Source organism: Crocodylus siamensis, chromosome 11, assembly GCF_052110815.1.
Source record: "Crocodylus siamensis isolate JL-2025a chromosome 11, ASM5211081v1, whole genome shotgun sequence".
In the NCBI taxonomy this organism is placed as follows: Eukaryota; Metazoa; Chordata; order Crocodylia; family Crocodylidae; genus Crocodylus; species Crocodylus siamensis.
In genome coordinates, this window is record NC_143405.1 from 16430402 (window position 1) to 16451351 (window position 20950).

Below are 20950 nucleotides of genomic sequence, written 5' to 3' on the forward strand. Positions count from 1 at the left end.
TATTAAATAGTCCTCTTCCATCTACAAGACAAGACGTGCTGAATAACTTTCTCTTTTAATTGCACAATTTATTATTCACGAAATCAAGTGAAGAAAATAACAACGGAGGGTATGTGACAACTAATAAAATGTTATCTAGAGGGAGGGAAATACTTGAAGTTCAACATGAAAGAATGGGGAACCATGTTTCTATAGCAACAAAGACCGTTGCCAGGCTGCAGGAGATAGGTTCAGATGCACTGTTTAAGTCATATTACACTGAAGGCAATACTGTACTAACATTTTATAAGATTATGCTTTGCAATTTTTAGTTAATAAGGGATATATTACAACACCTTTGTTCACAATAGTGACCTCACATGGCACTACTCATGTGAGTACCAGTTTACGGGTCTGAGTAAAAGGGGCCACAATTTGGCTGTAAGAGTTTAATTCGTTCAGGTGCTGCATCTTAGGAATACAAAACAAAGTCTAGAAAAAAATGAATTGTTGTTATGAAAATCACAACTGGTTTCATAATAATTCCTCCATCCTAGACTGGGGAGTACAGTCAGGAGTAAATGAGCCTGATTGTACTCCATTACAACCAAGAGCATTCAGGCAATTAGAAGCTGTCTCAAAACATTCATGAAAGTCTCATGAAATTTAGAACAAGAATTCTTTGGTCCCAATGCCACAGAAATCCCATGATTTATTACTTGCTTAATCTACTACTTAATCACATGTTAACAATTTAATCCAATCCAGGAGCAGCAATAATACCATCTGAAGTAGGGGAGCAATCAGCCATTACTTATAGTTAAAGTGAACAATCCCTAGGTTGGAAATGGTTCTTCCAAATGGTTTGGTGAGTAGTTCTGAACATGTTCATTCATAAAAATAAGGTTTGGTTTGTGAATGATTAAAAATAGAAGGAAAGGGTTAATTTCACAGTAAATGCTACTTGCAGTGAATAATTCTGTCAGCGCTATTGAAACTAGTGATTGTTCCCATCCCAAAAAATGCCTTTGGGAACAGAAACACGTATCTCATTTTGATTTGTTTCACATTTGCCAAAGGGATGACAAATGCTTTGTTGCTTCCTTAAGGAACCCTGCAAATGATTTTAGTTTGAATAGATGGGGCTAAGCAGACCACAGGGGTAAGCAGGTACAACATGTCTGAAGTCTTTGGAGTTCACTGGAGTTCCTTGTTCTCTGCTTGGATCCAGTAATTATGAGCAGAAAAAGGAGGGATTTTACAATTATTTCTCATGTCAACATGTTTTTGCATGTGTTTCTGAGAGCCAGAGGAAGCAGCAGTCACCCATATTACCTGGTATGTCCAATACAAAGCAGATGTGTGTGAGATGTCTTTGGAGACTGCAGGGAAAATTGCCCTGGATATTTTATTATTCCACTATGGCAAATTCGGGTTCTTAGACTTTTCCCCTGGTCAGACCATAGGCCCCACTTTTGCCTGTGTTAGTTGATTAGAGAAGGCATTAAAACAAGGTCCCTCCTTGTGAAGCTATGTAAGATCTGCTCCCCCTTCCCTCTCTGGGGCCAAGAGAAGCCTCTCAGAGTTCCTCATATCCCAGCAGCCATAGAACCAAGAAACAACCCTCTCTATTGCTCTCCTATAGCTCAGGAAAGGACTCCCCTTCCACTAGACAGCTGTTCCTATGATAGATAAGAATAGACTTCCTCTTTTTCCAGTTATCAAGATAAGGACATCTTATCTTCCTTAGCAAAAATGAGAGAGGATCCATTTCCATACCCATCATAAAGGGATGTTTCAGGGTTAAGTCCCTGCCCTTAGCATCTGGGGGGTTGCCCTGGGTCCCAATACCCACGCCAAAGAGGGCAGGAACAGGAATCCAGCCGCTCCCTTGCCAAGACGGAGCCAGGATACAGGGAACTATCCAGGATACAGGGAACTATCCTTGGTGCTGAAGGAAAATCCTCAAACCACGGCTTCTCCGGCCTTGTGGTGAAGGCTCTAGAGGCCTGCTGCCCCTAGCCCAGGGCAGGGTGGGATGCTCAGTGCCTGAACCACTTCCCTCCTCAGAGTCCCTGGGCAGTGGCATGGAATGTCCATTGTCTGCATGTTCTGGAACGGGGCACATCCCCCCCCATGGCAGCTGGACACCAAATATTCCAGTGCTGGCAACAGTGGTGCAACCATGAGCCAACCCCGAGACGACTCCTTACCACTTCTGCCCTGGACCCCATAGTCTCCTGTTCCTCACAACAGGTGATTTCTTGGGTGAGTGCACCTGCCATGATCCCCACCAGTTTGGTGGTGTGCTCAGGATACTTGTCAGGTTTATCTTCCTGCCCCATTCTCTACAGGGGTTCTCTGATACAGGGCAGAAAGCCCACTGTGTCTGCACTGTAAAATGGCAGGATAAAATCCCTGGGGATCATTTCTTAGCTGAGAAGCAATGTAGCTTTATAAGACATTTGAAATGAGAGGGTTTAAAATGTGTTTATCTTGCCATGTTTAGTTGGAACAAGGTGGCAGCAATCAGTAGTCCCTTCCCCCAACATTATTTTTTGGCTGCACCTGGACTTCCAATTTTGTAAAGCTAGTTGTTTACTTTACCTACAGTACTTTGATGGTCCCATCAGCATAATATTAGAGTGCTTCACATTCTCTAATGCAGCAATCCTCACAATACCCAATGACATAGGAAACTGTTATTAGGCCCATTATTATCCCAAGGGAGGAACCAAGGAACAGAGAAATATTAAATGATAAGGAAGTCTACGGCAGAGTAGAGAATTTAACCTAGTTCCCCATATCCTAAGCTATAGCAACTAGCACTGACTGTTCCTTCCTTTCATGAAAGGAAAACAAATAAAAAAATCCTTTTTTATTCAACACCACACTGCCTCTGCATTATTTTCTCCTCATTTCTTGATCAGATGTTAATTCTGGTCCCAATGGCACCAGGTCATTCACGTTTTCTTTTCTGCTTTTCCCTAACCTCCCACTCTTATTTCAAAAACAAGAGTTTCCTTTGCCTCTGCTCCCTGCACTGCAAACAAGCACAACTCCAATAAGCAACTGACAAGCTGGTCCAAAAATACATGTGTGGGTGTCCCAGACCAGGTAAAAGTGCACTGCTGACGTTCTTTAGGAATGAGTCAAAATTTCCTCATGGTAAATCAGCCAGGCTATTTGCCTGCTGTCACTGGCTATAAGGAAATCATCTGCTCATTCAACTAGTGCTTCTCCTTGCCATTACCTTGCACAAACCCTGACAAGGGACACACTAAGCTTTTGGTAGAAATGAAGCACAGTGAAGGTCTGACTGTAGCACATGGCCATACTAGCTTCTCTCTAGCTCTCATGGGCAATAGGGCTGTGTGAAACGGGCCCTATTTGATTTAGATTCAGATTCAGCCCGAATTGGGGACAGAGATTTGATCTGTTGATTTGGATCGCTGTCCCTGATTTGATTTGGCTGAATCCAAATATGAAGAGTCAATGCTGATTTGGTGAATCAGTGATTCGGGCACAGTCACAGCTTGAAAAGTTTTTTCTACATACCTCGCATGGCTCGTGACTGCTGGGGTGGATGAAGTGTCCCACAGGAGCACGGGCAGTGCTCTCCAGGTGCTCGGCAGTGAACCCAGAAGTGGACTGAAAATACTTCCGGTCCACTTCTGGGTCTGCCAGGGAGCACTCTGGGGGGCCACTCCCATTCCCTCCTGGATCAGTAATCAGCTGCAGGGGGACCCTGGGTGCCCCCCTCAGACCCAGGAGGCATCAGCCACTGAGTGGGGGGAGCCCGGGCACCACCTCTGCATGCTCCTTGGTGGACCAGGAAGTGGACCAGAAGTGCTTCTGGTGCACTTCTGGGTGCGCTGCTGAGCACATTGGGGAGTCCCCCGGGCTTCTGTGAGACGCTGCATGTGCCCCAGCATTGCAGCATTCAGAGCCCCTGATACCTAGAGGTACATAGAAAAAACTTTTAAAGCTGTGTCTATGTCCAAATCGCCAGATCTGTTCAAATCTCTCTAAATTGATTTGGAGAGATTAAAGTGTCCTCTGTTTAGATTCAGATTCAGAGATTTGGCCACCAAATTGGGCTGAATCTCTGCCAAATCGAATCAGGTACTGAAGCTTTGCACAGCCCTAATGGGCAACACTATTAGGAAGGCTGGGCTGTATAAGTCAACTAGTATGCATGCTATACCCTTAGGTTACCAGTGCCTGTGCCTCTACATCTTTGCTGCTGTTATTACACAAACTAAGACTAAAGCTAGCAGAGATATCCATACCCACTTTAGTGGTACCCATTCATATAAGTGTGTGGACAAACCCTTTAAGACAGAAACACTTGAGACAAGTAGTAGTTAGTCAGAACACTTAGCATGATAAACCCTGGATTGGGTAGACTCCTGCATGCTTGGCTATTTAAGAGCATATCTAGCCACACCAATAAAATCTTTGTACAATAATTTAACATATGCACATGTGCGCGCACGCGCGCACATACGCACACACAGACTTCACCATTAATATTAGACCGTTGATTTTTACTTATCATTTGCAGACTAGCAAGTTTAACTATGGTCTCATGTCGACTATAAAGTCAATCTATCCCTTTTGTTTTCACAAGTTTAGTTCGCTAATTTTACAATACAGGACAGAGCAAAAATGCGTCGATGTCAAAGGGCAGAAGCCACCCAGCTGAAGGAAAAAACTGTCTTCAAACCTGGTGTGAAAGGGAGACAGGATTCAGGACAGAACATCAGACAGGATACAGTTCAGAACAACTCTGAAAAACAGAAGGAAAAGAAACCTGGATCCTGCCAGCTTACAAAACGACTTTCTACAGTGGTGGTGGGACATAAGCAAATCCTGAGGAGAAGCCTTTCTGTCCAGGATTTAAGTGCCCATAATAGGTATTGCAACATGGCTTATGACATCCACTGTATGCATTTGTAATGATTATGTCTAAGGGCAGTTAGCATGCAGAAATCCTTCTGAAACAAAGACCTTAGGGTGTGTAGATGTTTTGCTAAGCTGAGGTGGGGCCAGTGTCAGACACCTGTGTTTTACATAATACTACTTGCTGGTTTCAGCTATTTGATCATAACTGCCCTGCTGGAATGCTGCTAATACATCTGATTTTTGAAGGTGGCAATACCCAATAACTCCTCTTTTCATGCTACTGCTGGCAGCTTCATTCACACTCCCCCGTGCTCAGGGAGTTCCCTGCTCTGTCAGCGCACAGCACTTCTAAAACCCAAGTGCTCGTGAGGTTTAGCAGAATTGTGCACTCAGGGGGACAAGCAGCAGGGAAACCCCAGGGTGTAGAGCAGTTTAAATGCAATCAAAGCAAAGAGATTCAGGAGGTCTCTGTTGCCTGCCATCATCTCTTGGCAGTGACTCTTTTCCTCCCATGTGAAGGACTTGGTGGTGTTCCTGCTATCCCTTAGTATTTTTATTCAGTTGAGTAATCAAGTTAGGCAGAATCCAGAAGGCGCTGTCATCTCCCGAGACAAGCATTCAGACAACAAAATGCTGCTAATATAAATATAAATGGAGGTGCTTACAGCACGAGTGTCTGAAGATAGGTGATGGATTTGACATCTCTACCATACAAAGTCCTCTAATATCCTCCTGAACATCATAGCATTAGCAAAGACAGTGCTCCAAACACCCGTGCTTTCTTTCACACCAAGATTTTTCAGCTCATTTCTGGGGGAGCCACTCCTAGGAAGCAAGGAGGTGATCATCACTCAGCCTTTAGCCCAGTCTTTGACCTCCTTGCCTTCTGTGATAGCAGCTTTGGAACGGTGTGTTTGCCTGTCCACTAGGGATGAGAATGAAAACACCAAATCATTTCATATAGGCCAAATGGTAACAACCTTTGGCTATTACCTACTTGCTCAAAATCTGAATTGGGAGCTTAGAGATGCAAGTTTCTATATTCTGTTATCTTTATCTTCATTGTAATAGCAGAGCATGGCATTATCTGCAAGAGCAATGAAACTGATCCTAGTATTAACTAATACTCCACCCAGCTTCTCTGATTTGCATTCTTGCTGTGCGCATCAGGGAGTTCATTTCATTCCTTCCTTTCTAAACACAAAGGAAGTCAAGCAGTTCTGGAGCAAGAGAGGAAGGCAGATCTGCGCTTGGCACCACTGCCAACAGAGGGCAGCACTCACAGCTATTACAAGCTCTAAGACACAGGTATTTCACCAGGCCTGGGGAGAATGAGAGGAAACATGCATTTTTGCTAAAGACCTTAACTGATTGCCTCATGTTATAAGCAGGGATCCGGGTTTTCCATTTCCCATGGAAAAACAGAGAAAACCACGGATTCCCTGTTTTTATCAGAGAAAATGTGGATTTCCCTTTTTAGCAGAGAAATTCATGGATTCTCTGCTTTTGCAAAGAGCCCTTGCAGGCCTGAGTCTCTGAGTCAGCCAAGGCTGGGCTCAGGCTTAGACTCGCCCTTTGCCCCTGGATCCTAGCTGCCACTAGCACGGCCCTACAGGTAAGCAGCAGCGGCCGCCATGCGTGAGCCCACCCCTGTCCCCCCAGCCACCATCCCTCGCCGCTGCTGCAGAGCTGGCCACAGAGCTGTGCAGCTGGCTGCATGCCAGCCTCCCCCTCCCTTGGGCAGCTGGCTGGGCAGCACTTGTGCCCTGTATCACTTACCCATAAAGCCTTCTACAGAGGGGCACCCCTGCCCTCAGCCCCTGGCCCTGCACCTGGCTGCAGTGTGCCACCTGGGGCCGGCAGCACCCTCCGCTCCCTCAGCCCCCAGCCACCTTCCCCAGCCCTGGCACACAGCCCCCAAGCCCCACTTACCTCTAGGATAAGCCCTGCGCCACTTGCCCACAAAGCCGTGCAGGTGGCCATGGGATGGTAGCGCAGGGTGCAGTGGCAGAGTTGCGGCGGTGGCCTCCGTGTGTGAACCCCTTGTCAGGCCGGCTGGCACGTGTGGCCCACAGAGTGGCTCCCCTGCCTTCACCTCCTGGCCTTGCCCCTTCTTAATCCACCCCACTAGCACCTTCCCTTCCCCCCACCCTGCCCCGCCCCTCCCCACACACACACTTACCTGCTGGGGTGGGTGTCTGTGTGCGCCTCTGTGCCTGTGGGTCTGGGGGGGCTGTTGTGAGGGGCATCACAAGGGGTGCTAAGGCTGTAGTGGGGGAGTGCAGGGCACCAGCAGCACTGTAGGGGGCCTTTAATTTTTATCATGGATTTTTGGGTTTTAATCAGCAAATTTGCAATTTTTAATCAAAGAAAACCAGGATCCCTGGTTATAAGGGAAGTGTTTGGGGCAGGTGATTTTCAGAATAGTTTTTTTTCTAAGGCAGGGGTGGGCAAAATGCGGCCCACGGGCCAGATGCGGCCTACCAAGTGATTTTATCTGGCCCACAGAGCCCATAAAAAATTAGAAAATAAATATTAATCTGCACCTGGCTGCCTGTCATGTGGCCCTTGATGGCTTGCCAAAACTCAGTAAGCAGCTCTCCGCCCAAAATAATTGCCCGCCCCTGTTCTAAGGTTTGCAACTGCTGCAGTAAAGTAGTCGAAGATTATCGATGTATAAATAGCATGCTTACTCATCAGAGCTTCTCGGAAAGTTCTGAGTCATTGCTACTTTAAAAAAAAATAATGAGTAAAATAAGTTTTCACTGCTTTTCACTGGTGTGAACTTTAATGAGTCAGCACAGCTTGGAGGCAGCAAACTGATTCTTGTCTGGCCTGAATATCATTAAGAACTGTCCACTGAGTTCCAACTGGAGAATGGTTATTCCTAATAATGATGTGAGCCAGAAAGAGCTCATCTTGTGGGTTGCTGGCTAGAGAAACAATCTCCTTCTACCTTTATGCACATACATGGTCACATCTATAGGATCTGATTAGCACGTAAAGAGTGGTATAGGTGAAATGATTTGATATTCCATGCTAGTCTGTTGTTTTCAGCATACCAGCTATAAGAAAATTAGACTTGATCTAATCCTTATGCTTTTAATTTCTTCTGAGTAAAAGGCTGGCCCCTGAAAATCTGGAGAAAAAGCAGTACCAAACCACCTCAGAGTACCAGTTTATGATTCCAGGTAAGAAGTCCATGTCTAATAGGCAAATGTCCTAATAGAAAAGGAAGTTGGTTATTATACATTTCATACTTTTATTTTCATTTGCTGCTAAGACAAGCTCCTCTTACAAGCACAGGAAACCAAAGTCCCCTTAAAAACATCTCTGTTGCTTAAGTAACCAAGTGACTTTACCACAACTGTCCCACTGTTTACCATATTAAGTATAGGAAATATAACTATAATGCTGTGAAGAGCAAAGCTGGAACTCAAAGGCATTGTTTTGAGCGCTGTAGTAAGATGTTCGATAGCGCTCCACTCTGCTGACTAAATTGCACTAAATTGAAGCTTTATATTCTAATTTAATACTTTCCTCTGCTGGACATTTTAAAGTTATTTATTAGTTAAGAAGAAAAATAAATACCCTCTTTCCTTTAGTAATCTCCTTGGTGTTTCTCCTCCCAGATTCCTAAGAAAGGGATCAATTGTAGGTGCGGTGTTTCATAATGTGGATCTCAATCAGCTTCCCTGCTGTTTCCACTGAGCAGGCAGCAGACAGTAATAGATTGTGCCAGGAGAAATCCAGAAGCTTCAGGCTTTTTCAGGAGAATCCACTCTGTTCTTCAGCATCAGGACCTTCATTAGAGGAAGTCTGTACAACATCCATGATTAAATTCCACTGGCTTCAGTAGTTACAGCAGGGGACCTTCTCATTTTTTAAAAGGTCTCTGGTATGAATGAATGTACTTGATTCTGCTGACAGACTGGAGCAGCTGCATTACAGCCCTGTCTACGGCACAGAAAAATGGTGATAGTCACATTCTTAGACACAGTTCCCCTTACAGAAAGGACGAATGTTTCAGCATTGGCTTTTCCAGCCTATGGCACTCAGGCAGCCTAAATGTGATCCAGCCAGCAGTACAATGGCAGCCAGACCAAGGCCAGCTGCAGCTAAGAGAGGTCCGGGTGAAGCCCTGGATACTGCTTATTGCCAACCATGGTTTCATATCAGAATGCAGGCACCTCCATGGCTTTGGAAGTAGTATTGTCAGTGCAGCAGCACCATTGTGGGAAGGTCCCTGTTTAAAGCAACATGTCTGGCTAACTAGCTTTTGTGGGCCATAAAGAAATACGAACCAGCAAGGTTTGCAGGGCTTTCTCTTGGAGCCTGTTGCACAGCACAGCATTTTCCTGCTACTCCTGTTATTAAGCAGTTCATATGATACAGGGTTTTCCCTTCATTCTAGCTCATAGGCTGTAAAGACTGGTGTCTGCCCTAATCCAGTAGGACAGTCAGTCTCAGGTATGGTGGTGGGGAGTAAACGAAAAATAAGAACTCTGCGCCTGTGGCTGGGATCTTCGTAGACTCCAAGGGCAGCCTGTGGAAAGTATTTACTGCTTTGTTTAAAATGGCTTTGTGTAAGGATCTCTGACAGAGACGCTTGTATTCACCATTGTCCTTCTTTTTAGGGAAGACCTTTTACCATTGCACAAAAGAAGGCATGAAGCAGCATCTGCGTTCCATCTACCTAGGCCAGCCGTCAGCTCTGAAGCTGCCTAAATCAGCTCGTCAAACAAGCTGGCCTACTCTTTGCCACAGGGAAAAGCAAAAGGTTCTCAGGTACAAGGTTCTCAGGCTGTCACACAACCCTCGGTCCCGTCTCCACGGCCCATCTCTCTCGGTTTTGGAAATGTGTTGTCAACAAGCCATAGGACAGATTTAGAGCAGCCAGGCTACATCTTGGTTAGGAAAGCTGGGACCCAGAATTACCCACTGGTGTCAGGTAAAATGAAGACAGGATTCGGGTGGTTTTAATTTGGGGGTGGTTTTTAGACTAAAAGATTGTTTATACCCTAGGGATCCTACCAGGAGCAGGGGATAACTTTGACTAAGCCCTCTCAATACTAAGGTTATGCTGTTACTACCTCTGGTGGTAATTTTCAGGTCCCAATTTTTTGCATGTTCAAACGCCAAGATAAGATGAATTTGACTTATATTTGGAACAACTTTTGCAGAATCCTATTTAAAGCCAAGGTAGAGCCAGAGCCCAAGTGTATGGCATGTCACTTATGCTGAAACAACTGAGTTATTCAACATGGTATTAGAGGAAGAAGTGAACTCCCAGCACTATGTCTTTAGGTTAAATCCAGCTCAGTGAAATCAAGGGAACTCTATTCCCTTCAGTGAAAGTTGGATGAGGGCCTTATTTATGATGGAGAGCACTTTCCAAATCTCCTGCTACATGGTGCCCATTGGAAAAGGATCTTGCTTGACTGAAAAAGTAAAGCTCATAGGAGCTCTGCCTTCTAACTGTCCTTGAGGGAAGAGATGCAGGTGGCAGTTCAGTGCTCTCATTATGCACAACTCCTCCATGCTGTTGGACACGGACCTTATAAGTATATATTTTGCTTCCAACCATCTGCATTACACTTCATTGTATCTGGCCACATGCTCTGCACTTTTCAGATGCATCTGTTGTCCACCATAGCAAGGAAAAACACAGTGTTCTGCCAGCAAGCAAATGTTTTCTAATTATCCGATTTGCAGAGATGCATGTTAATGCCTTCCCGTTGCTGGTTCTTCTCCTCCTTTCATCCCCTGCATCATAAGCTAATGGAGTAATTAATTCATAATAGCCCCAGATGGAATTTTGAGCAACTATTTAAGGCATACTGAGACTGGATTAGAAATTGTCTCTTGGCAATGAACTCCTTTTCCTCCAGATCTGAGTTAGTTTTTTACCCCGTCCCAATTGCAGGTGTTGATTGTGTTTCAGCATCAAACCTATTTATTTTAAAATATCTTACTATGGGGATGGATGGTGGTACAGCAAGGACAGTTTTTCATTGTGCCATTAAGGACTTGGAAGCAATCTGAGGGGTGGAATGCTACTCTAAGGTGAGGATTCCCAAAAGGAATTAGCACCCAAAACTGGACCGTGATTATCATGGTGGATGCTGAGCTGTTTGGAAAATCTGATCCCAATTCAGGTGTCTCATTAGAAACTGTTCTTTGAAAGCCTGCCCTTTATTGTGAGTGGCATGCCAAACTCAGCAAAAATTGGTTCGTCACGTGGGTTTAATGCCAACGTACTTTATAATAACTTTGTTTATGCATGAAGATGCAATGAGGACGGAGTGCCAAAGGAGACCAATAATGAGAGTGATGGAGTGGATATATAATGTTCCATCCACTAGGCCAGCTGGCTCCTCACTATCCAGACTGATATACCTCCTTAATGTAGTACTCTACAGCTTCTTTCACATGTTCCCATGCTGACAGCTTTGGTGTCAATGCAGGAAATATGATCTAATCAGCTCAGTAGCTGGGGTCCTAGTAATGGAACCCAACCCTTTCTACAGAGGAGCCTGCTGTTTCTCATCTTGCAGCCCCTGTGGTATTGAAGTCCTCTCTATTCAAAGTTACAGTGTCGCAGATGCTGGCAGAGCTCACATCATGCATAAAAAAGTGCAGCATGATCTCAAGCAGAAGTTCGTGCTAATTCCAGAATTTTATCCTTACAAGAATATTGGGACTGGGCCCTTTAAACATAACCAGTGGAAAGTAGTAAATGCCCCAGGAAGTGAGAGATATACTGATCTGATTCTAAAATATCTGCATTTTTTCTGGAGGCACTGTATGTACTAAATGGATTTCTCAGTCAGGATCCAGACTGAAGGCCGTGACTCAGACAAGATTTCCACTGATTTCATGCCTGTGTCCCAGCTGAGAAGGCTGTAGATATATTTATGAATGTATTAGTTTGACTGGGTGATACCAATTCAGTGCCTTGGCAGACAAGTGATTTCTTTCTGAACATCAGGCTGCCACTTGGTTTTGTCAGCAGGAAGTTCTGTTAACTGTTGTCCACTGTTTTTGTGTCCCCTCACAAGCAGGAAAAATTCATTCACACATGCTCCTTGCCCAAGTCCCAGCAAGGTTCTGGGAGACAGCTCCAGACTCTGCACACTCCAGACACCACATGGTCTCATGGACCTGGCACATAAGGTAGGAAAGTTAGTGCCCGTCACCAACAGAGTTTGCACATGTCGAGAGAACCCTCCCCAGAAGAGAGCAGCAAACCAAAGCCATGTGCAACAGAAGCAGCCAAGCACTGCACAGCTCATCCCCTCAGCCAAGCAGCTCCAGGCCATCAGTGCAACCAAAGGCAAGAAAAACACAGAAGGACCTGCACAAGAACCTGGAATCCGTGCCAGTCTAGTCCAGCAGCGTCCTGGCAGAAAGGCATTAAAGGCTGTTCAAGGGAGGGTTACCAGGGCTACTGGAGAGACATTGGCAAAGGCGGAGCCTGTAAGAATTGTGAATGAGAAACCAGGAACAGGGAATAGCCCAGCTGTGATTAAAGTCACAGAACTCCACATCAGTCAGTGCTCAGTGGAGAGAAAGAACATGGCCGGCAACTTACCCGAACTCCAAGAAAGCCAGGATTGTCAAGAACCTGTGACAGCCCATGTCAATAAGAACAATGTCATTACCATCCCCATGCTCAATCCTCAAAGTATTCCTGATGCAAGCTTAGATACAGAATTACTACCTAACACCTGTCTAAGCAAGTCTCTTCTTGATGGCTCTTTAGCAGAGGAAAGAAGTCAGACATTTCATTCCACAACAGTTAGTCCTACGGATCCTTCTTTTCCATCACTACAGGAACAATCTGCCAGAGTTCCCAAGCACTGCGGCTCCCTGGAGCAAGGTGATGAGTACTGCATTTCACCTGCAGCAGCCCTGCAAGAATCCTTAGACTCAGAGAATGAAAAGAATGTGTCCTCTAGAGAAGATGACCTTTCTGTCCCCTTCCAAGAGGAGCACACAGGAATGGACATCCTCTTGATATTGTCTGATGATGAAGAGGAACAGTAGAAGAGGAATAGAGAAGAGTTCTACAGGGAAGCAGTGAGAGGAGCTTTAGCTGGGCTCCATGAGCTGCTTGCAGGGACTGAGCCTAGATTTCTTTTTAAACAAACAAACAAACAAACAAAAAAAAAAATAAAAGCAGCATTTGAAAATAAAAACCTTTGAGAAAGGAAATGAAGTCTACTGTTGTTTATTAATGTTTCTTACCGGGCCTTGCTCTATTCCCTGCTACCTCACCATTTAAACATTGAATATGAATTCCTCCTAGGGTGGGAAAGTGAATCACTTTTCTTGAATCTGAAATGGTATGAGGTCACTGTCCCCAGCTTTTAGAGTGGTACATGTGGAAAAAATAAAAGGACCTGCTTCTCAGTTACTGCACTGACAGGGGAAGGGGGACTGGATGCCAGCAATGTCTCCTGTATTGTGATGGGGCCTGCCCAACCTTTGGCATGATTTAGGGCCTCAGAGGTACTCTCATTTAAGGTGTGCTTCCCAGAGCTCCCTATACCCTTAGAATCAAGGAAGAATAGTTGTAGAGGACCCCAGCTGTGCCACTGTGTCACGAGCCCATGAATAGGGATGGTAGAAGGCCGACCTACAGGCTGTGCTTCTCTACAAAGACCAGTGGGGTGGGGAGAAAGGCACCTGCCTGGGGCACTAAGTTAAGAGAGGAGCCAGAATCACCCCTCCATCCCTGCCGAGTCTGTGCTCCAGCAGCATTGCCATGACAGGATTCCAAAATAGTTCCCTGCTACTGCTGCTTTAGGACCAAGAGAGCTGGGGCTCTCAGGAGCCTCCCCCTATTCTTCATTGCTCTCAGAGCCTACTCCCTCTGCCTACACCCCCCTCAGAATCACATGTCCCCCACTGCTTTCCAGCAGGGTTTGCCCCAATGCCAACTTGGCTTGCTACATCACTGCCTAGGGCTAGAGACTACCTGTAAATCTGGGCCAAAGTATTTTAACAACTAACACTAGTTCCAAAGCTGTTCTGAGGATCCACCCATACAAAGCCAGTATACACAAAATGTACTGAGTAGCTGCCTCCCAAAAACTGTTATTTGCACATAATAGGCATTTGTACTGAACAAAATTGACGTACGCTTTGTTAGGAGCACATGGCTTGGTAGTAACAAAGCAAGTGGGGCAGTGTTTTCTCTCCTGTGAGCTAGTTAATCCCAGTGTTTAAAGCCAAGCAGGATGTTGGATTGTTCCAGCTGTGGTTGCCATTATTGTTTCAGAAGGGCGATACTTTTTGTCTCGTGTTCACAGACCCAGAGTGTTTCTGGAGCGCTGTCAGCTGCTCAGCAGTGTTACACAGTCAACTTCTGTGGACAAATCTCACTGCCTTTGAACAAAACCAGGCAAAACCAATGGATCCTTCATCCATTTTGTAGGGATCAGGGTTCTAAAATGAAGCAAGTCTGCTATCCAAGGGGTAAAAACTGCTGAATGAATGTCCCAGCCCCAGAAAAGCTTCTAGATGCTCACCATGCTGTGGTTTTGGGGTCCTATGTACTCTTCAGCTTCTCTTGGTTTTCACAAGTCATACCGCTGGCTCTCTCCTTGGCTTCTCTAGCACATTTCCAATGCACCACCTGTTTTGTTTTGGTTTTTTTGAGAAGCCGCCGGGGTTGACCTGGTGCCAACTGGCCTGCCAGTTCCATGCCGAAGTTGACATGGTGCTGCAGGAGCTGCCTGGCCAGAACTGGATTGACATGGTGCTGGAGAAGCCGCTGGGGTTGACTTGGTGCCCGCCCAGCCTGCCGGTTCCATGCCCAGGTTGACCATGGTGCTCAGGAGCCGTCTGGCCAGAACTGGGTTGATACGGTGCTGGAGAAGATGCTGGGCCAGGCTGGAGTTGACCAGGTGCCCGCCTGGCCAGCCGGTGCCATGCCTGGTTGACATGGTGCTGCAGAAGCCACTTGCCCAGGCTGGGGTTGACCTGGTGCTCAGTCTATCTGAATTAAAAAGGCTGTGGGTTCAACCCACTAAAAACTGGGGGCCGCCACTGGTTGGGCGGCCAGAATGCACCGTCTGTTACTTGCTCATGGAAACGGGATCCCAGTTCTGAGCCCCAGACACACCAGAAACCTGAAACATCTTTCCCAGAGCTCTAACACTGTGTATACCCTGGTTTCATCTCTCACTTTGGCAAGGACAAGTGATAGAGGTAGAAAACAGATTTATGGGATTCCATAAACTTTCATATCACTCTCAACTTTAACTAGCAAAAGAACAACGCAGATTGAACAAAGCAATGAACACACCTGTACGTATTTACCTGCTTCTGATTTTTCACTGCTTTGAAGTGATCTTTAGACTTAGTTCAGAATCCTCTAAGAAGTCCAGGATCCCACTCCTTCTGCATGTGGCTTGTCCTCTCATTCATGGCATATCACACTGTGCAGCTAGTTTCTTCCTCCTTCATCTGCTCCTGCAGTCAAAGGGCCTCCTGGTGATGTATTGTGATATTCAGGTTCCAGGACAATTTTGTACCCAAAGTATCAGAACAGCCTATTCACCCTCTCTTTATGACAAAGATGTATAGCGTGGCTACACAGAATTGAACGAAGAAGTCAATTTGTGATCTGGCTGTATTTTGGAAAGGTACTGAAGAATATGAGCTGTGAAGAGTAGGCCTCTATTAATTAAAATCAGATGCCTATTTTGCTGCCTACAAGAATATGTTTTACATGGTTCTAGCACTTTATACAATTTGAGCCTAATCCAAAGCTAATATAAATATTAGAAACTCCATTATGAAGCTGTACTGATTCATGCCAAGCTGTACTGTGGATCTAGCCCTGCTATAGAAGGAGAATGGATAAGGCTGTCCCCAGCAAGGACATTTTTGTAGGTTTACCAACCTGAAGCCTTTCAGCTGAGATTTTCCATGCCAGACATCCCTCTCAAGGCACACAGGCATTAGAAAGTTTGAGCTAAAAATATTTAGCCATTCCCCAAGAATGAGGTTAGGGTAAAACCTATTGCTTATCCCTGTTGAAAATACCAGTAATTCTTACACCTGTTTCATTAAGCAGTTGTAGTACTTGCATGGTTTGGAGCAGGGACTTGAATTTTGTCGGGGGGGGGGGTGCCCTGGTGTTAGGGATTTTCCTTTCACCATTCCCATGAGAACCTGTCCAAATTTCACCAAATATGCCTCTAAAATTGCATGTTTGGAGGAGAGACTATACAATTTGACAGATTTTTTAGAGCCCATCTCCATTGGACATGCTTAGCCTAGAGATGAGAGGTCTGAGAAGTACAAGGAGAAAGGGGCAAGACTCTAGGCTAATGGTTAGGACAATCAGCTAGGAAGAGGGGGAACTGCATTCCTAGTATTTATGTATTTTATCCAATGACTTTTCAATGTCTCAAAAGAGCTGGGAGTAGAGGCTAGAACCCAGATCTTCCCTCCCAGGGGAGTACCCTTATCACTAGCCTGCCGAGTCATGCTCTCACCTGCACTGTCCCTTTCTGCCCCCTTGAATCTACAATTCCTGCTTGAACAGGAGTTGAAAGTACTTCCCTCACCTCACAAATTTGTGCTGCTACTTTTTGCTAAAGTGCATGCCCCTGTGAGTCCACATCTGTGTGGGGCAAATTGCCCCACTTTGAGGAAACTGCCTTTTTCCCACTCCTCCTGGCTCCCAGTGTGCTGGAGAAGCCAGGGGACAACTAAAGGAGTGGAGATGTGCTGGCCAGAGTATCTTCTGGGAGGACCAAGCCTCCATATCTGCTGGCGCATGCTCTTGTGTGTACTATGCTGCTTTTTTTGCAGTTTTTTTTCTGCTACTGGGATTTACTGGTAGCAAAATTTGTCCTCGCACTGCAAATTTTCAGCATGGGACATGTTTTAATGCTCTGGGTGTGCAGTTTATGGCGCTGCAAAAAGGTTTGTGCTGCCACAAACTGCATGTGACTACACATCGGCATGTGGCTCACGTCCAGTAGCAAAGCTGGTGCTGCCTAGCAAGCATCAGGCACCTCACTCTTTCCTGGATCTGGTCCTTCTTTCCCAGGTAAGAACAGACTGCAGACCAGGAGCTGGTTGCCCTCTACTGTCCACTAACCAGCAAGGCATAGTTATTAAAATGCACCATTGTGGCTTTGCTACTACAGTTCACTCTCTGGGTTGCTGGTGGTCCGGAGGTGTTGTAGGGGATGTGTATGCAGGCCAAACCAGAGGTGGTTTCTCAGCTGAGGAACTCACAGCAGGAGTGTGGCTGTGGTCTTCAGTGTCAGGTCCCCAGATAGGTTCCCCCTGCCCTCTCTCACACGCCAGTCTCCTTCAGATACTATCAGTCTCTATTTCCCATTTGCAATATTACAGGACCCCAGGAAAGGAGTGCATGATGATGTGGTTACTAGTGTTTTTAAAGAGGGGAAAAAGGTACAAAGGGGTCCACCTTAGGGCTACTAGGTCCACTGCATCACTGATCCTTAACCAGGATGCTTGAACCTGGTGTCTCCCCCACTACTTTAGAGAGGACAGAATTTCATTCCATGTGCTTTGTGGAGCTACTGTCATGTCTGAGGGTAGCATGGGAAAGTGTGGTTATGAAATCCTCACTCTGGCATGAACACACTTCCCCATGCCACCCTCAGGCATGACAGTCACTCCACAAAGCACAAGCAAGGCCACCACATTGTTTTTCAGTAATCCCTCCTGCTACAGTGTGTACCACACATTTGACTGTAATCAAGCTATGCTGTGACCACTGCTTTCCAGGACTGTCCTTGCTATTATTAGTGGTCCCACTGCTAGTCAACTGTATTCTTGTCTCAGTTTTGAGACTGCAAGCTGGTTGGGGTAGGCAGGGGCTGTCATTTAGTTATGCATCCATACAGTACCCATGTGTAACATGTTGGAGTCCTAGGGACAGCTGTGATGTCTCTGGTGGCTCCACAACCCATGTCCTGCTCTGCCTCCGGGGTACTCTCACCTCCTTGCCCACCACACCTTGCTGTACCTACTGTATAGAAAGGGAGGCTGCCTTGAGAGTCCTAGAGCGAGCTTTACCCTATCCACTACCCAGTAGGTCCATCCTGCACCACTGACCTTGATCCAGCTCCTGAGCTGCATGAGCATTCTCTGCCCATTCATGCCCTAGGGCAGCAATGAGCGCTAGGGGCTAATTCCTTGGTCAGTTTGGCCCTACCCATGCCCCGTAACTTGCAGGTGTTGCTGTACCATCCCAATCTTGTCAGGGCTTTAACTTCCTCAGCCTCCACTCCATTTCTCTGGCTGGGCCTTCTGTTGGGTCTGGCTTCAAGGTACTAGCTCTAGCCTTGCCCTCTTGGGTGCCAGGCCCTTGTCTCACTCTGCCTTAAGCCTGCCCCCATCAGGGCTCAAAGCCATTACATGCCCCTAGGGCACTAACTGGACATCCAAATACTGCCCTTCATAGTCCCAGCCCAAACCACCAGCATGAACTGTAACCAACCAATAAGCCCCCTGGCTAGAACATAAACTCTCCGTTCTGGGCCCACCAACATCAACAAAAGGGGAAGCAGTCCTCTGCTTGCTCCTCTAAAAGGTAAAACTTCCCCTCATCTCTGGTACCAGGCCAAGCTCCCAGAGCCTCACTGGTCCTCCAAGGCAGGATAGCACTTCACCTAGCATTCCCTACCAGCAGAAGCTCCTACCCCTGCAGCTTGCAGGACTAGCGCAGGCCGGGGGTTTATATGCCTCCCAGGGCCCTGCCCCTTCTGTTCAGATTATTTTGGCCTGCAGGTGCCTGCTAATTGAGCTAATTGACCAGTTACTATGGTAACCCAATTGCTGCTGCCTGGCCTGCTGTGCCCCCTTTCTGGGCTGCTTCTCCCAGAGTAGCAGTCTGTCACGCCAGGCAACTGATCTGCGGCCTGCGAGCAGAAGTAATACAAAACGTTGATGGCTTTTAACGTCTGATATCACCACAGCCATGTTTTCCTCCTTGCAATATTGACAGAAGAGTCCCTCCCATGCAGACTGTTGATACATGCTGGAGCAGACAAGGCTCATGACTGCAGTTTGTGTCCCAAACAGCACAGCAGTGGATTGAGATAACTTGGTATTCTCTCAGGCGGCCCTGTTTTCAGTGGAAGCAGCTTTGGCTCCCTGTCTGTTCCCTTGGATTTGTTAAGATCCTTCTGTTTCATGCTCTGATCTGTTGCCCTCCGGTTTCTCCTCCTAAGGAAGCAGCTCAAACACTAGAAGAAATACGAGATGAGTCCAAAGATTCATTCAGAAACTCAATGTGAATTCAATTTAAATGAAACTGCAGACTTGCTGCCTCCCTGGCTATGAGCCTTTTGTCAAAATTTGTGAGGAGGCGGCAGACACCTGGCACCAATTAACAGTGAAGTAGAAGAAAGTGTGGGTTCATGGATAGACCTGGACTGCAAAGCATGAGGACAAGGGGCTATTCAGAGCTCTGTCACTGTTCTGCAGAGTGACTGCAGGGCAGTCACTTCCTCTGTGCTTCAATTTCCCTATCTATAAAATAGGAGAGCTATGCTAATCTCCTTTGGGAAGCGCATTGACATTTTGGAGGAAAAACACTGTAGATGAGGTAGCAATTATTTGGACATGATACTTTTTCTATATTTAGCTTTCTCAGCTTCTAACTTAAAGTACAGGTTTGTCTTTTTTTTAATACACCTTCACAGATTTTTCACTGAGCTATTTTCTCTTTCCCTACCATCTGTATGCTTTTCAATTGACATTTATATTGAGACTGGGACCTCTACAATTCAAGGATATAATAGTTTCAGTATTTTAATGGCTGCTAGCTGAGAGCCTAGCTGATTTGACAGGACAGGAAATGTGCCTGAATTTGGAAATAAATGACTACTGAAGTTGTGTTCATGCAACTTCTGCAGATTTGCAGAGGTATGTTTTAAACACAAAAGGTAATAGGTTCATTTAAATCAGTGACTGTTTAGGCTAAATGAAAACTTCTTACTGAGACATTGGTGAGCAGAATGAAGTTCTGTGCACCATGCATAAAGTCAGACTAAGTGATCTAATGATTCCTTTCTGGCCATAAAATCTGTAAATGTCCAGGGCAAACTACTGAACCCTGGCCCACTTTTGCTAATGGATATACACATTAAAGACCACATCTGATATGCCACAAATACACTCTTTCTATTGTAACTCAGCTCACGACAGTCATTCCTCTCCATTTACAGCATGAATTCAGACTACAAAGATTAATATAGCAAACCCTTAGACCCACTAGCCCTGGAGCTGCCTCTGCTCTTTCTGAGGAAGCTGTGCACTTTGCCAGTATGGGTTAGCAGTGGAAGTGGTTCAACATCAAGAGCAGAGAGGATCGGGGGAAATAAAAGCAGGCAGCTTATAAACTATTCTCCTATTCTGAGAGGCAATGCAGTCAATTATGTTCAACTGTACACTTTTGTATGAACAGACAATTCTAATACAATTTACCCATGCTTCTTTAATGAGTGAGTAGCTACTTTTTAAGTAAAGTTTGGCTGCAGAGGGTAAATCACCCTGCAGAGCATCAGCTGCTAAGAACAAGCAAGCAAGCAGGTATAGTCTATGTGTGCTCTAATTTAGCCATTGTACATTGAACTTATTTTTGCTAAACTGAGACAGGGAAGCCCAGCCCTCCTTTCAGCAGTTAGTTAATTTAGAAACCAGCAAAATGGATGGATAAACTCCTCCAAAGGTATATTAGCTGGCATGTCAGCCTGAATTTCATCCCATGGTTTTATCCAATTATAGTGGTTCACATCCCCTGAAAGTGTATCATTCACCTTCTCCAGACTTGAATAACCTTAGTAACTGTGGTCTCTTTGCCATTTCACTGCACCTCAACCTTTTCAAATCATTCATAAAAGTATTAGTACCAGTTCCAGAACTGGCCCTTGAGGCACCCTACTGTTAAACCCATCTCCTCTACTGAAAATGGATATTTTATTCCTATATGGTATTGTCCCATAGCCAGTTTCCAGTCCTTTCAGCAGGTGACTGTTTACCTTTGTTATTAGCTTTTGTG

General features: G+C 45.7%; 1 protein-coding gene across 1 annotated transcript; it reads left to right on the top strand.

The window, feature by feature from the left end:
* Nucleotides 1–826: 826 nt before the first annotated feature.
* Nucleotides 827–14477, top strand: LOC149855484 (uncharacterized). The gene is made up of 8 exons (XM_090022576.1): nt 827–847; nt 4639–4927; nt 5224–5252; nt 5466–5526; nt 6090–6195; nt 8011–8078; nt 9525–9675; nt 11952–14477. The coding sequence occupies exons 1-8, from the start codon at nt 827–829 to the stop codon at nt 12934–12936; spliced, it is 1710 nt and encodes a 569-aa protein (XP_089878702.1). The 3' UTR covers nt 12937–14477.
* Nucleotides 14478–20950: the final 6473 nt, after the last annotated feature.